The sequence below is a fragment of the Schistocerca cancellata genome, chromosome 9 (genome assembly GCF_023864275.1).
Source record: "Schistocerca cancellata isolate TAMUIC-IGC-003103 chromosome 9, iqSchCanc2.1, whole genome shotgun sequence".
NCBI lineage: Eukaryota > Metazoa > Arthropoda > Insecta > Orthoptera > Acrididae > Schistocerca > Schistocerca cancellata.
The window spans coordinates 2374868-2390897 of NC_064634.1; the positions used below are offsets into that span (position 1 = coordinate 2374868).

Genomic DNA, 16030 nt, shown 5'->3' on the forward strand with positions numbered 1-16030 from the left:
TGTGTGTTTGTTCTTAGGCTAATTTGGAAGACAGAGATTTGAATACGTCAAGCAAATAATTGAGGCCGTAGGTTGCAAGTGCTACTCTGAGATGAAGAGGTTAGCACAGGAAAGGAATCCGTGGCGGGCCGCATCAAACCAGTCAGTAGACTGATGACAAAAAAAAAAAAAAAAAAGTGTGTAAGCTCAGGGACTGATGACCTTAGTAGTTAAGTCCCATAAGATTTCACACACATTTGAACATTTTATCTGATTATTCTTCAAGAACGGTGAACTTTGTGGCTAGGTTTTACTGCTCGTAGATGTTCAACAAGAAACTATTATAGGAGTATGTGGAGTTTCGCCTGCTAACAATTAATGCGGCTTGTCGAAGGTTAAATAACAGCGCACTGGCCATATAACTGTGTAATATTGGGGGTTGTGCAAAGTGAAAATTAAAGTATTGAAAATCGTAACTGTGGACCTATCAGCTACACGATTTACAATAGTGTGTGTCGGAATCTACAACCCATTTTTCAGCCAGTGTAGCAACGCAGTACGTCGACACCGAGGACAACAACCGAAATAATTACATCTACATGTACATGACTACTCTGCAATTCACATTTAAGTGCTTGGCAGAGGGTTCGTCGAACCACAATCATACTATCTCTCTACCATTCCACTCCCTAACAGCGCGCGGGAAAAACCAACACCTAAACCTTTCTGTTCGAGCTCTGATTTCTCTTATTTTATTTTGATGATCATTCCTACCTATGTAGGTTGGGCTCAACAAAATATTTTCGCATTCGGAAGAGAAAGTTGCTGACTGAAATTTCGTAAATAGATCTCGCCGCGACGAAAAACGTCTTTGCTGTAATGACTTCCATCCCAATTCGCGTATCATATCTACCACACTCTCTCCCCTACTACGTTATAGCAGGTGGAACCGCCACAAAGATACCGAAGGATAAATACTTGTTCAGTACTATGGGTAGTGGCTGAGCAAGCTCCGGAATAATTTTCTTCAGGACCGTTCGGGAGCTGCCCCGTATGTCTGCACTCTGAATTTTTATGCGAGTTCACGATTTTTAAAATGTTCTTAGGGCGCGCTTCATTCCAGTTTTTAACAGTGCAACAGCTTACTTTTTTACATAAACTATAGGATGCAAGCCAGAGTCTGAAATTTTACTTACAGAATTTTACACTATCCTAACAAATTACTGGTTGGAGAAATAAGGACTGCAAACATATAAGGCGATGGTAGGCTTCTTCCTGTGATCATTTACTAGATTCCAATCTGCTTTACATGGATTATGAGCCTCTTCGCTGAACCTGTCATTGTATTTCTTTCTTGCATCCTTCATTTCCCTTCGGTAAAATCTCTTGGATCTTAAATATTTAAATGAAACAGATCATTAGACAGAGGATCCAAAGCTATCTTCATTCGGTGCTTCAACGTTATTACAATGTATTTTAACTTATCTAATGCAGGTGAATACCACATCTTCTCTTTAACAGGTTTTCCCCTTCCATTTAATGCGTCTACAGAATCTTGAGGATTATGTGGAACATGTTATTGAATTTCGTTTTTAAGGTTCGGAATAGACATCAAATGAGTTACTTGTCCTCTTTTATGCAATTTCTGCTGACATTTTACACCAGCACTGCAACTTTCAAGTCATTTACTCCCTCTTATTTATTAATCCGTCTACTGACTGCGTAACTTGAGTGCCAAGTGCTTAGTTCCAATTTACTCTTGCTCTTTATACTGAATTCCATTACCAATGCGCTGTGAACAGCAACCATTGGTCCAACTGCACTGATATTATAATCCCAAGTGTTGAGGTTGGTGATAACTGTGTCTAGACAGGCATCACTCCTTATTGGGAATTGGTTTACTACAAACAGCCCACAGCTGTTTATTAACCTCGTGAAGACCTCCTCTCTGGTATTCCCACCGCTTATATGTATGATGATCCTATGTTATTCAATTTGTGCATTCAGAAAGCAGCAAAAGAAACCAAAGAAAAATATGGAGTAGAAATTAAAATTCTCGGAGAAGAAATGAAAATTTTGAGATATGCCGATGATATTCTAATTCTGTCAGAGACAGCAAAGGACTTGGAAGAGCACTTGAACAGAATGGACAGCGTCTTGAAATGAGGATATAAGATGAACATCAACAAAAACAAAACGAGGGTAATGGAATGTAGTCGACTTAAATCAGGTGGTGCTGAGGCAGTTAGATTAGGAAATGAGACATTGAAATTAGTGCATGAGTATTGCTATTTGGGCAGTAAAATTACTGCTGATGGTAGAGAGGATATAAAATGTAGACTGGCAATGGCAAGAAAAACGTTTGTGAAGGAGAGAAATTTATTAACATTGAAAATAGATTTAAGTGTCAGGAAGCTTTTCTGAAGGGATTTATCTGTAGTGACTGGAGTGTAACTTTACATGGCAGTGAGAAGTGGACGATAAACAGTTCAGACAAGAAGAGAATAGAAGCTGTTGATATGTGTGCCACATGCTGAAAATTAAATGGGTAGATCGCGTAACTAAAGAGGTGGTTGATTTTTGTTGTTGCTGTCTTCAGTCCTGAGACTGGTTTGATGCAGCTCTCCATGCTACTCTATCCTGTGCAAGCTTCTTCATCTCCCAGTACCTACTGCAACCTACATCCTTCTGAATCTCCTTACTGTACTCATCTCTTGGTCTCCCTCTACGATGTTTACCCTCCACGCTGCCCTCCAATACTAAATTGGTGATCCCTTGATGCCTCAGAACATGTCCTACCAACCAGTCCCATCTTTATCAAAACTAGACATAGTTGTCTCACTGGGAATTCCGCGATCGTTCAATAAGTAAAATATGGAGTTTCAGTCTTCGATCGCTATTCTTTATTTTCAATTACCGGTTTCGGGCTAGCTGCCCATCTTCAGATCATATGTTGTAGTTACAGAGTAACTTGTCCGTACAGAACACGGACAAGTTACTCTGTAACTACAACATATGATCTGAAGATGGGCAGCTAGCCCGAAACCGGTAATTGAAAATAAAGAATAGCGATCGAAGACTGAAACTCCATATTTTACAGTCCCATCTTCTTCTCAAGTTGTGCCACAAACTCCTCTTCTCCCCATTTCTATTCAACACCTCCTCATTAGTTATGTGATCTACCCATCTAATCTTCAGCATTCTTCTGTAGCACCACATTTCGAAAGCTTCTGTTCTCTTCTTGTCTAAACTATTTATCGTCCACGTTTCACTTCCATACACGGCTACACTCCACACAAATACTTTCAGAAAAGACTTCCTGACACTTAAATCAATAACCGATGTTAACAAATTTCTCTTCTTCAGAAATGCTTTCCTTGCGATTGCCAGTCTACATTTTATATCCTCTCTACTTCGACCATCATCAGTTATTTTGCTCCCCAAATAGCAAAACTCCTTTACTACTTTAAGTGTCTCATTTCCAAATCTAATTCCTTCAGCATCACCCGACTTTATTCGACTACATTCTATTACCATCGTTTTGTTTTTGTTGATGTTCATCTTATATCCTCCCTTCAAGACACTGTCCATTCCGTTCAACTGCTCTTCCAAGTCCTTTGCTGTCTCTGACAGAATTACAATGTCATCGGCGAACCTCAACATTTTTATTTCTTCTCCATGGACTTAAATACCTACTCCGAATTTTTCTTTTGTTTCCTTTATCGCTTGCTCGATGTACAGATTGAATAACAACGGGGATAGGCTACAACCCTGTCTCACTCCCTTCCCAACCACTGCTTCCCTTTCGTCTCCCTCAACTCTTATAACTGCCATCTGGTTTCTGTATTTTACCCCTGCCACCTTTAGAATTTGAAAGAGAGTATTCCAGTCAACATTGTCAAAAGCTTTCTCTAAGTCTACAAATGCTAGAAATGTAGGTTTGCCTTTCCTTAATCTAGTTTCCAAGATAAGTCGTAGGGTCAGTATTGCCTCACGTGTTCCAACGTTTCTGCGGAATCCAAACTGATCTTCGCCGACGTCGGCTTCTACCAGTTTTTACATTCGTCTGTAAAGAATTCGCGTTAGTATTCACATCTGTCAACACCTGCTTTCTTAGGAATTGGAATTATTATATTCTTCTTGAAGTCTGAGGGTATTTCGCCTGTCTCATACATCTTGCTCACCAGATGGTAGAGGTTTGTCAGGACTGGCTCTCCCAAGGCCGTCAGTAGTTCCAATGGAATGTTGTCTACTCCCGGGGCCTTGTTTCGACTCAGGTCTGTCAGTGCTCTGTCAAACTCTTCACGCAGTATCGTATCTCCCATTTTATCTTCATCTACATCCTCTTCCATTTCCATAATATTGTCCTCAAGTACATCGCCCTTGTATAGACCCTCTATGTACTCCTTCCACCTTTCTGCTTTCGCTTCTTTGCTTAGAACTGGGTTTCCATCTGAGCTCTTGATGTTCATACAAGTGGTTCTCTTATCTCCAAAGGTCTCTTTAATTTTCCTGTAGGCAGTATCTATCTTACCCCTAGTGAGATAAGCTTCTACATCCTTACATTTGTCCTCTAGCCATCCCTGCTGAGCCATTTTGCGCTTCCTGTCGATCTCATTTTTGAGACGTTTGTATTCCCTTTTGCATGCTTCATTTACTGCGTTTTTATATTTTCTCCTTTCATCAATTAAATTCAATATTTCTTCTGTTACCCAAGGATTTCTAGTAGCCCTCGTCTTTTTACCTACTTGATCCTCTGCTGCCTTCACTACTTCATCCCTCAGAGCTACCCATTCTTCTTCTAAGGTATTTCTTTGCCCCATTTCTGTCAATTGTTCCCTTATGCTCTCCCTGAAGCTCTGTACAACCTCTGGTTTAGTCAGTTTATCCAGGTCCCATCTCCTTAAATTCCCACCTTTTTTCAGTTTCTTCAGTTTTAATCTACAGTTCATAACCAATAGTTTGTGGTCAGAGTCCACATCTGCCCCTGGAAATGTCTTACAATTTAAAACCTGGTTCCTAAATCTCTGTGTTACCATTGTAAAATCTATTTGATACATTCGAGTATCTCCAGGATTCTTCCATATATACAACCTTCTTTTATGATTCTTGAACCAAGTGTTAGCTATGATTAAGTCATGCTCTTTGCAAAATTCTACCAGACGGCTTCCTCTTTCATTTCTCTCCCCCAATCCATATTCACCCACTATGTTTCCTTCTCTCCCTTTTCCTACTCTCGAATTCCAGTCACCCTTCACTACCTGAATAATTTCTTTTATCTCATCATACATTTCATAAATTTCTTCATCATCTGCAGAGCTAGTTGGCATATAAACTTGTACTACTGTAGTAGGCATGGGCTTCGTGTCTATCTTGGCCACAATAATGCGTTCACTATGCTGTTGATAGTAGCTTACCTGCACTCCTACTTTTTTTATTTATTATTAAACCTACTATTGCATTACCTGTTGTGGTTGGCGGGAGAGCCAACACCGTGTTACTAGAGGAGGCCGAAATGCACGCGTTTTAGCTCACGCAGGCTGGCGTGAGGTCTGGAACAGGACAATGAAATTAGAATTTAGAAAAACGGACGTAGCTGGTGGAATACTTAACTTTAATCCATTAGTGATGAACGTCGCTGTTGACGGTACATGATTCACAATCTCAATAGTAACTGAATATGGCGCCTTGCTAGGTCGTAGCAAATGACGTAGCTGAAGGCTATGCTAACTATCGTCTCGGCAAATGAGAGCGTATTTTGTCAATGCACCATCGCTAGCAAAGTCGGCTGTACAACTGGGGCGAGTGCTAGGAAGTCTCTCTAGACCTGCCGTTTGGCGGTGCTCGGTCTGCAATCACTGATAGTGGCGACACGCGGGTCTGACGTATACCACCGGACCGCGGCCGATTTAAAGGTGTTTATAACCCTGTAGTCACCTGACCAGAAGTCTTGTTCCTCCTGCCACCGAACTTCACTAATTCCTACTATATCTAACTTCAACCTATCCATTTCCCTGTTTAAATTTTCTAACCTACCTGCCCGATTAAGGGATCTGACATTCCACGCTCCGATCCGTAGAACGCCAGTTTTCTTTCTCCTTATAACGACGTCCTCTTGAGTAGTCCCCGCCCAGAGATCCGAATGGGGGACTATTTTACCTCCGGAATATTTTACCCAAGAGGACGCCATCATCAATTAACCATACAGTAAAGCTGCATGCCCTCGGGAAAAATTACGGCTGTAGTTTCCCCTTGCTTTCAGCCGTTCGCAGTACCAGCACAGCAAGGCCGTTTTGGTTAGTGTTGCAAGGCCAGATCAGTCAATCATTCAGACTGTTGCCCCAGCAACTACTGAAAAAGCTGCTGTCCCTCTTCAGGAACCACACGTTTGTCTGGCCTCTCAACAGATACCCCTCCGTTGTGGTTGCACCTACGGTACGGCTATCTCTGTCGCTGAGGCACGCAAGCCTCCCCAACAACGGCAAGGTCCATGGTTCATGGGGGTAGGAAAGAGGGGGTACTGAATAGAAATGGGGAGGAAAGGAATTTGTGGCATAACTTGACTAAGAGAAGTGGTCGGTTGATAGGACGCATTTTGAGACATCAATTTATATATTCGCATCATGCGTATTCTCTTACCAGTGGGCTACAATAACACACAAACGCACACAAACAAAACAATCTGTGCAGCACGTATACGAGTTTAGCCGACGAAGCGTGCGGTGGACGTGTTTACCCGACCAGACATGCAAGAAAAATGTAAGCGTTCTTGGACATCCATCCTTCACCTCGTTCCATTCTGTGTCATCCCACACTACTGGTCGGGGGCTCACGGCAGCCCGACTGCGTGATTACGATCCCATGTGCAGGTTGCCATTAACAACACAACACAAAGACCTGCGTTTCGAGAGGTGCCAACACCGGGAAGTGAGGGCTTCTGACGAATGGCGTCGCATTGTGTTCAGCAATGAATCTCTGTTCAGCACTGCCCTGGATGGCCATTCTCCGTGAATGCAGCGGCGACCTGAAGAGAGGCCCCACTCTTCCAATACCTTGGAGAGACAAAGCGGTGTCACTCCTGGTGGACTGTTGCGTGGAGCCATCGGGTATGGTCTTAGGTCAAGGCTGGCAGTGCTTAAGGGAACACGGCGCAGCTCTACGTCACGGGCATCCTGCGTCCTCATGTGTTACCTCTCATTCGACAGTATTGGGGCGCCATTTTCCAACAGGACAACGCTCCTCCAGTAGCCGCACGTGTCTCTGTGAATTGTCTGCGTGTTGTTGAGGTACTTCCGTGGCCAGCAGCAGCCCCAGATCCATCCCCAGTGGGACACCTGTGGCATCAGATCGGATGTTGGCTCGGTCGCAGTGCTGATATCAACAGCTGTGGGCCAGGTTACCTCAACAGAGGATAAGACGGCTAGCCCAGAGCATGTGGACAGCAGTTGCTCGCTTAGTCAGAGGACAGACAGTGCACCAGAAATGGCAGAGCGTAAGACAGTCTGAAAGACGGCCTCTTACAACTCCTAGAAATTCTAGAGTAAATCACAGTTCCACAGTAAAACAAATCTGAACACAGCTAAAATCTCAAGAAAATGAGGCACAGCCAATGAAACAACAACATTTTCAATATCTTGACCACATCTCATTATAGATGTCGGAGGTCGCAGGCTGAGCAGAATGGTAAAACGCGACAGGTAGCGAACTGTGGTGGAAATAACATCAGGCTTTAATGATGGGCGGAGTATAAGTGTGTCTGAACACACAGTGCACGAAGACTCATAACAATGGGCCTCTGCAGCCGACGACCCATGCATGTGCCAATGCTAACACCATGACATCGGCAACTACAACTGAAGTGGGCACATGACCATTGTCAGTGAACGCTGGTGCATTGGCTGAGCATTGCATGGTCTGAGGAATCCCAATACCTCCTTCATCACACCGATGGGAGGGCACGAATCCGTCTTCTTTCAGGGGAACAGCTCCTCGGCATCTTCACTGCAGGGCAGCGACAAGCCGACAGTGGCTCCATTACGCTCTGGAGAACATCCATGAGGCCATCCATGGGTCCAGTGGATCTCGAGCAAGACACCATGACGTGTCGTACACTGGTTGCAGATCACCTACACTCCTTCATGACAACAACTTTTTCCAACAGCAGTGCGATTTTTCAGCAAGATAATGCGCCATGTAACAAGGAGAGGAGTGTGATGAAGTGGTTCGAGGAACACAGTGGCAAGTTCCAATTGATGTGCTGGACCCTCAATTCACCTAATCTGAACACGATTGAATACACTCCTGGAAATGGAAAAAAGAACACATTGACACCGGTGTGTCAGACCCACCATACTTGCTCCGGACACTGCGAGAGGGCTGTACAAGCAATGATCACACGCACGGCACAGCGGACACACCAGGAACCGCGGTGTTGGCCGTCGAATGGCGCTAGCTGCGCAGCATTTGTGCACCGCCGCCGTCAGTGTCAGCCAGTTTGCCGTGGCATACGGAGCTCCATCGCAGTCTTTAACACTGGTAGCATGCCGCGACAGCGTGGACGTGATCCGTATGTGCAGTTGACGGACTTTGAGCGAGGGCGTATAGTGGGCATGCGGGAGGCCGGGTGGACGTACCGCCGAATTGCTCAACACGTGGGGCGTGAGGTCTCCACAGTACATCGATGTTGTCGCCAGTGGTCGGCGGAAGGTGCACGTGCCCGTCGACCTGGGACCGGACCGCAGTGACGCACGGATGCACGCCAAGACCGTAGGATCCTACGCAGTGCCGTAGGGGACCGCACCGCCACTTCCCAGCAAATTAGGGACACTGTTGCTCCTGGGGTATCGGCGAGGACCATTCGCAACCGTCTCCATGAAGCTGGGCTACGGTCCCGCACACCGTTAGGCCGTCTTCCGCTCACGCCCCAATATCGTGCAGCCCGCCTCCAGTGGTGTCGCGACAGGCGTGAATGGAGGGACGAATGGAGACGTGTCGTCTTCAGCGATGAGAGTCGCTTCTGCCTTGGTGCCAATGATGGTCGTATGCGTGTTTGGCGCCGTGCAGGTGAGCGCCACAATCAGGACTGCATACGACCGAGGCACACAGGGCCAACACCCGGCATCATGGTGTGGGGAGCGATCTCCTACACTGGCCGTACACCACTGGTGATCGTCGAGGGGACACTGAATAGTGCACGGTACATCCAAACCGTCACCGAGCCCATCGTTCTGCCATTCCTAGACCGGCAAGGGAACTTGCTGTTCCAACAGGACAATGCACGTCCGCATGTATCCCGTGCCACCCAACGTGCTCTAGAAGGTGTAAGTGAACTACCCTGGCCAGCAAGATCTCCGGATCTGTCCCCCATTGAGCATGTTTGGGACTGGATGAAGCGTCGTCTCACGCGGTCTGCACGTCCAGCACGAACGCTGGTCCAGCTGAGACGCCAGGTGGAAATGGCATGGCGAGCCGTTCCACAGGACTACATCCAGCATCTCTACGATCGTCTCCATGGGAGAATAGCAGCCTGCATTGCTGCGAAAGGTGGATATACACTGTACTAGTGCCGACATTGTGCATGCTCTGTTGCCTGTGTCTATGTGCCTGTGGTTGTGTCAGTGTGATCATGTGATGTATCTGACCCCAGGAATGTGTCAATAAAGTTTCCCCTTCCTGGGACAATGAATTCACGGTGTTCTTATTTCAATTTCCAGGAGTGTACATCTGGGATGTTAGAGCTCGTCACCCCCACTTCCCTGGAATCTACAGGACTTAGGTAACTTATGTGTGTAGCATGACAGGTTAGCCGAGAGCGCTAATGCGCTGCTTCCTGGACGCTGGTAGGCGCCGGCCCCAGATCGAATCTGCCGAACAGATTAACAACGTGGGACAGTGACTCGGCCATCGTGGATGTGGTTTTTAGTCGGTTTTCCACATCCCACTATGTGAATCTACATCTAAATCTACATTTCTACTCCGCAAGCCACCCAACGGTGTGTGGCGGAGGGCACTTTACGTGCCATTGTCATTACCTCCCTTTCCTGTTCCAGTCGCGTACAGTTCGCGGGAAGAACGATTGTCTGAAAGCCTCCGTGCGCGCTCGAATCTCTCTAATTTTACATTCGTGATCTCCTCGGGAGGTATAAGTAGGGGGAAGCAATATATTCGATACCTCACCGAGAAACGCACCCTCTCGAAACATTGCGAGCAAGCTACACCGCGATGCAGAGCGCCTTTCTTGCAAAGTCTGCCACTTGAGTTTGCTAAACATCTCCGTAACGCTATCACGGTTACCAAATAACCCTGTGACGAAACGCGCCGCTCTTCTTTGGATCTTCTCTATCTCCTCCGTCAACCCGACGTGGTACGGATCCCACACTGTTGAGCAATACTCAAGTATAGGTGGAACGAGTGTTTTGTAAGCCACCTCCTTTGTTGATGGACTACATTTTCTAAGGACTCTCCCAATGAATCTCAACCTGGTATCCGCCTTACCAACAATATTAATTTTATATGATCATTCCACTTCAAATCATTCCGCACGCATACTCCCAGATATTTTACAGAAGTAACTGCTACCAGTGTTTGTTCCGCTATCATGTAATCATACAATAAAGGATCCTTCTTTCTATGTATTCGCAATACATTACATTTGTCTATATTAAGGGTCAGTTGCCACTCCCTGCACCAAGTGCCTATCCGCTGCAGATCCCCCTGCATTTCGCTACAATTTTCTAATGCTGCAACTTCTCTGTATACTACAGCATCATCCGCGAAAAGCCGCTTGGAACTTCCGACACTATCTACTAGGTCATTTATATATATTGTGAAAAGTAATGGTCCCATAACACTCCCCTGTGGCACGCCAGAGGTTACTTTAACGTCTGTAGACGTCTCTCCATTGATAACAACATGCTGTGTTCTGTTTGCTAAAAACTGTTCAATCCAGCCACACAGCTGGTCTGATATTCCGTAGGCTCTTACTTTGTTTATCAGGCGACAGCGCGGAACTGTATCGAACGCCTTCCGGAAGTCAAGGAAAATAGCATCTACCTGGGAGCCTGTATCTAATGTTTTCTGGGGCTCATGAACAAATAAAGCGAGTTGGGTCTTACACGGTCGCTGTTTCCGGAATCCATGTTGATTCATACAGAGTAGATTCTGGGTTTACAAAAACGACATGATACTCGAGCAATAAACATGTTCTAAAATTCTACATCTCGCCTCAGATAAACGACTTGCAGACAATTGATACCCTTTCGCAGTCTTTCATGGTTTACGCTAGACGCAGTCAGCTTGGGTACATGGGTTCCATCCTGGGGGGGGGGGGGGGGGTATGGGGTGGTGGCAGGAAGGGCATCTGGCTACCCCTTTCAATTAACCATGACAAATCCGATTGTAATAACGCCGATCCTGTGAAAACTGCGGGACGAAGGCGCAAGCAAAAGAAAGAACTTGTGCCGGCCGGTGTGGCCATGCGGTTCTAGGCGCTTCAGTGTGGAACCGCGTGACCGCTGCGGTCGCAGGTTCGAATCCTGCCTCGGGCATGGATGTGTGTGATGTCATTAGATTAGTTAGGTTTAAGTAGTTCGAAGTTCTAGGGGACTGATGACCACAGATGCTAAGTCCCATAGTGCTCAGAGCCATTTGAACAATTTTTTTGAAAAAAACTTGTGTGTGCAGACGTCCAACGTCCTACCAAGGCCTCATTGCTTACATGCCATGACACGTCACTGCTGAATGTCCATGCCACAAAAATCACATTCACTGTCAACCAGTTATGTGTAATCTCGTTCCCTCCTGCCTTTCTGCGTGCTTCACCTTTCTTGTCAGGCAGTGTAGTTGCTCCATATATGTGTCTCCCTCGTGAAACGATTTCCGCACGACGGTAGATGGTATCACCGTTCACTGGCCGCAGCTGGTGCAGACCATAATTTGGGTAGGATTTTCGTCCCATTCTTTTGGGTATGTAACAATAGAATTTGTGTCACTGAAATGTGTCACAGTCTATTACAACCCTATCATTAACTACAAGGGAGAACACTGTACGTTTAGACCTGCCGGTGTTCTGTCGAGTGTGGCCACATCACGTTTACTACCGAGAAAACTTTGACTCGTCTGTCAGCTACCAAGTTCATCAATAGTATCATATATATTATTTCTCAAGTCAACATTCCTTTCATCAAAACATAGTAATCATACATGGATGAATGAGGTATCGATGGAAAGGTTTTTTAAGCGATTTCTGACATTGCACATTGATTTTGCAATAAAACGTACTATTTGTGGAGAATATTAATATAAAAAAGGTTCTTAAGTGTCATTAGGCAAACGGGTGTTCGGACGCCCAGATTAACACCTATATTTTACGAAGCTAGCTTACTGATCACGAATTACAAAATCCCTTTTCATATTAGCTTATTAGAAATACTATTTTATTTGTTTTAAAGTACTTATTAACTGGATAGTTTATATACAGAATGGTCAGAGATAACATCGTGACTACTGCGGTAGTCCATTATCTCTGCCCCTACTCACTGAAGAAAATGAGAAACAAAAAGTGTACAAAGATTACATTCCTACGCGAAGTATCGTTTACACAGAGTTACTGTAACGCACAGTAAGCAATTTTGTTCAAAATTATATGCATCAAAATATATATAAACAAGGCTTTTTTGATAAATTCAGGATTATTATTTCACGTCGTTCAGTTCGTTTTTAAAGTTGTTTGCTCTTCATCCGCACACTGCTCCTATCTCCTATCCCAAAATTTACACTTATGCTAAATACTGTTATTTACAACTATAGAAGTGCGAAAATTTCGCACCGGTCAACTGTTTACAACCAATGCTCAGCTGACTGACACCGGGAAACCAGATGTAATACCAGGGATAAACTGAACGCCATGTGATCCCAGCATCCCTCTTCGATTGACAAGAAGACATTTGAAAATGAGCCGGCCGCAATGGCCGAGCGGTTCTAGGCGCTACAGTCTGGAACCGCGCGACCGCTACAGTCGCAGGTTCGAATCCTGCCTCGGTCATGGATGTGTGTGATGTCCGTAGGTTAGTTAGGGTTAAGTAGTTCTAAGTTCTAGGGGACTGATGACCTCAGATGTTAAGTCCCATAATGCTCAGAGTCATTTGAACCATTTGAAAATGAAAATTGTATTTGCGATGACTATAAGCACGTCGCAGGGCGAAACGCTTCAAAGAGCAGGAGTGTATTTACCAAATCTTGTCATTACTTAATGACAACTGTATGTAGCCGTATCAAGGTTAACTTAATCGGCTGCCATTTTTGTATCCCTTAAAGAAAACGAAAAACAGAAAGTACACGAAGATTACAATCTTACGCATTGCAATACACTTTAAGGAATTTCGTTCAAAATAATGTTCATGGAATGATTGTCATACAACACAAAGTGTAGCTATTCTGTATTCGACAGATTTTAATCACGAACGAAATTTTCGTATTCGCAACTCTATGCAAGCTGACCAAGGTAACTGATGAACTAATATACAACGTTTAAACGCTTTTACGGAGGGTAATTGACGTCCAAAATAAATCAGCAATTGAGTTTTAAATTTCAGCAGAAGAGAACAGGATGTCGTAGGGACACTAATCCGTTTCACATGACAACCGCAGATCTTATCGTCGCATCCACTAGAGGTGAAGAGTTTTGCTATCTGTGAGCTCACGTGAGTCTGACGCCGCTGTGTCACGCACTTAAAGCGAGGCTCCTTTATCGGGCAAGGCCAACCGGCTAAAGCGGCGGGACGACCTAGGTCAGCCGGGCTTCATTCGGCAGTCGCAACGCGCCAGCACGGATCACGCTGCTGGGCCGAAGGAGTACACGGAATATCGACGCACAATGGAAGTAAGTTGGCAGCACTGCTTGATAAAACTGGTATGAAACTGGCTTCGTCGTACCAGCAGCGTGTGTGTTCAGTGTACGTAGTTTTGTTGCTGAGCGAGTCGACAATGTGGAAATGCGCTCTTAAGATATAGGTTGTGTGTTAAGGGGTAAGGGGACTGATCCGTGAATACTAAGGGAAACCTTGAAAAAACTGTTTTCCAACAGTGTAACTCAAAGAATATGATTTGAAAGCCCATATAATGCTTACCATCTGCTAAGACATCTTTTGGGAACATCTTCGTGTCTGAACCACAGCTTTAGCTCTCACACTTTTTTTAATTGAATTTTTTTGTTGCGAGTGAAATAAACCTTGCTAATTATTAAAGTACACCATAGGTACACATGAGTCATAATACAAACGAAGTAGAAGGTTTATTTTTTTCCTGTAAGCTCTTTACACTATCATCTTTAAAGCAGACTATTGAAAAGATGGTGCTATCAGAAATTGGGGCACAAAAAATTTTAAGTGTGATTATCAAATACTTCAGAAATGAATTCAGTGTTTTTCTTCAAAAAAGCATTTTTTTCAAAGGTAAGTCACAAGAGTAGTCTGCTCTGTAGTTAAGCATGTTTTGAGACAGTATACAAAACTACAGCTCTCTGTGTTTAGTAATTTTTTCGCCAGAGTGTACCAGAACGTGAAATAATTTAACTTTCGGGAAATTAAAGTTAAAGTTAAAACTTGCTTTTTCTGTTAAACTTGCATGGCACTAATGCATCCCAGGTCCCTATTCATCTCGTTTCCTGTGTTTCTCTTCCTCCCTTCTACTTTTCACTCTTCTTTTTCTTATTCTTGCTTCTTTGCTGGTTTCCAACACTGATTTTTCTGCTTCGAAGAGTCCCCTTCGGTCAATGTCTATTAGTGCTATATGCATATTTACAGGCACACCCATCAGCTCCATAACATTAAGCCTTGGCATTGCACCGACGTTGAAACGTAGAACAGCGTCTAGCACACCTATTTTCAAAGTATTTATTCCTACCAGAACAGTTTTCGGTGTCCGTTCCCATATACAATTGTTGAAACTTTCATTTGGATTTTGAGTCCTAGCCGGCCGAGTGGCCGAGTGGCCGATCGGTTCTAGGCGCTACAGTCTGGAACCGCCCGACCGCTATGGTCGCAGGTTCGAATCCTGCTTCGGGCATGGATGTGTGTGATGTCCTTAGGTTAGTTAGGTTTAAGTAGTTCTAAGTTCTAGGGGACTGATGACCTCACATGTTAAGTCCCATAGTGCTCGGAGCAGTTTTTTCAAAACCCAAAAGATAAAGACAGTCCTGATCATTCATTACAATAGTAATTACAGTTTTATGCACAAAGTCTGAGCAGTAAAAGAAAATGCACACGGAAGTAGTGGATTTCCATGCAGTCTTGAAGAAGTAGTGTTGTCCTTCCAACGGAAAGACAGTACTGACTCTTGACATGCAGACAGGTAATGGGCCACAACAGAGCAAACACACAGCAGAGTCAGTCGAAGTTTTGAAGAATATTGGTAGGTAGGTCATCACAGAGCAGGCCTATAGTATTTCTTGTAGAGATAATGGTATTTGTGGTCCACCACAGGTGCAGACCCACTGTATCCTTGTAAAGACTATGGTATTGGTGGGCCACCAAAGATGCAGACCCACTGTAGTCCTTGTAGAGATGGCAAGCAGCCATCCGTTGCGACTGTGCAGGTGCACAATCACCATCGAAGAGTCTTGCAGATAATATAGCAAGTTCATGAACCACCACTTGTGCACTCATAAAAAGAAAAAAAATTGAAATGTCCTTCGAACCAGCAATGCTGTTAACCAGTCCCTTACTAAATTATCAACACACGTGATAGCACTAAGAGTCCTTTTTTCTAACTTCTCTCATATTGTGCATATACTGTGACCAACAGAAATGTGTGCACTGAAATGAAAACCTACTATTTAGTTAATTTGAAGAACTGGTGTCAATTACAATTTTATGACATGAGAATACATCTATAAAGGTACAAAAAAACATAATTAAGAAATGTAATGATAACATTAGTAGTAAACCAGGTGTTACAAAAGAATAGAAATAAGCATATACATGAGTAGTATAGGAATTGTGACACAAGAAGATAAATGAAAAAAAAAAGAGAATATTTCTCTATCTACCTGGAT

At 44.2% G+C, this 16030-nt stretch overlaps 1 protein-coding gene across 1 annotated transcript in view; it reads left to right on the top strand.

Moving 5' to 3' along the window:
* The first annotated feature begins 13709 nt into the window (after window positions 1–13709).
* The window catches only part of LOC126100667 (uncharacterized), a 210734-nt gene continuing 208413 nt past the window's right edge, over window positions 13710–16030 (top strand). Inside the window, exon 1 of the mRNA XM_049911287.1 lies at window positions 13710–13858. Coding sequence (XP_049767244.1) covers window positions 13853–13858 — 6 coding nt within the window. The 5' untranslated portion in view covers window positions 13710–13852. The remainder of the gene's footprint in view (window positions 13859–16030) is intronic.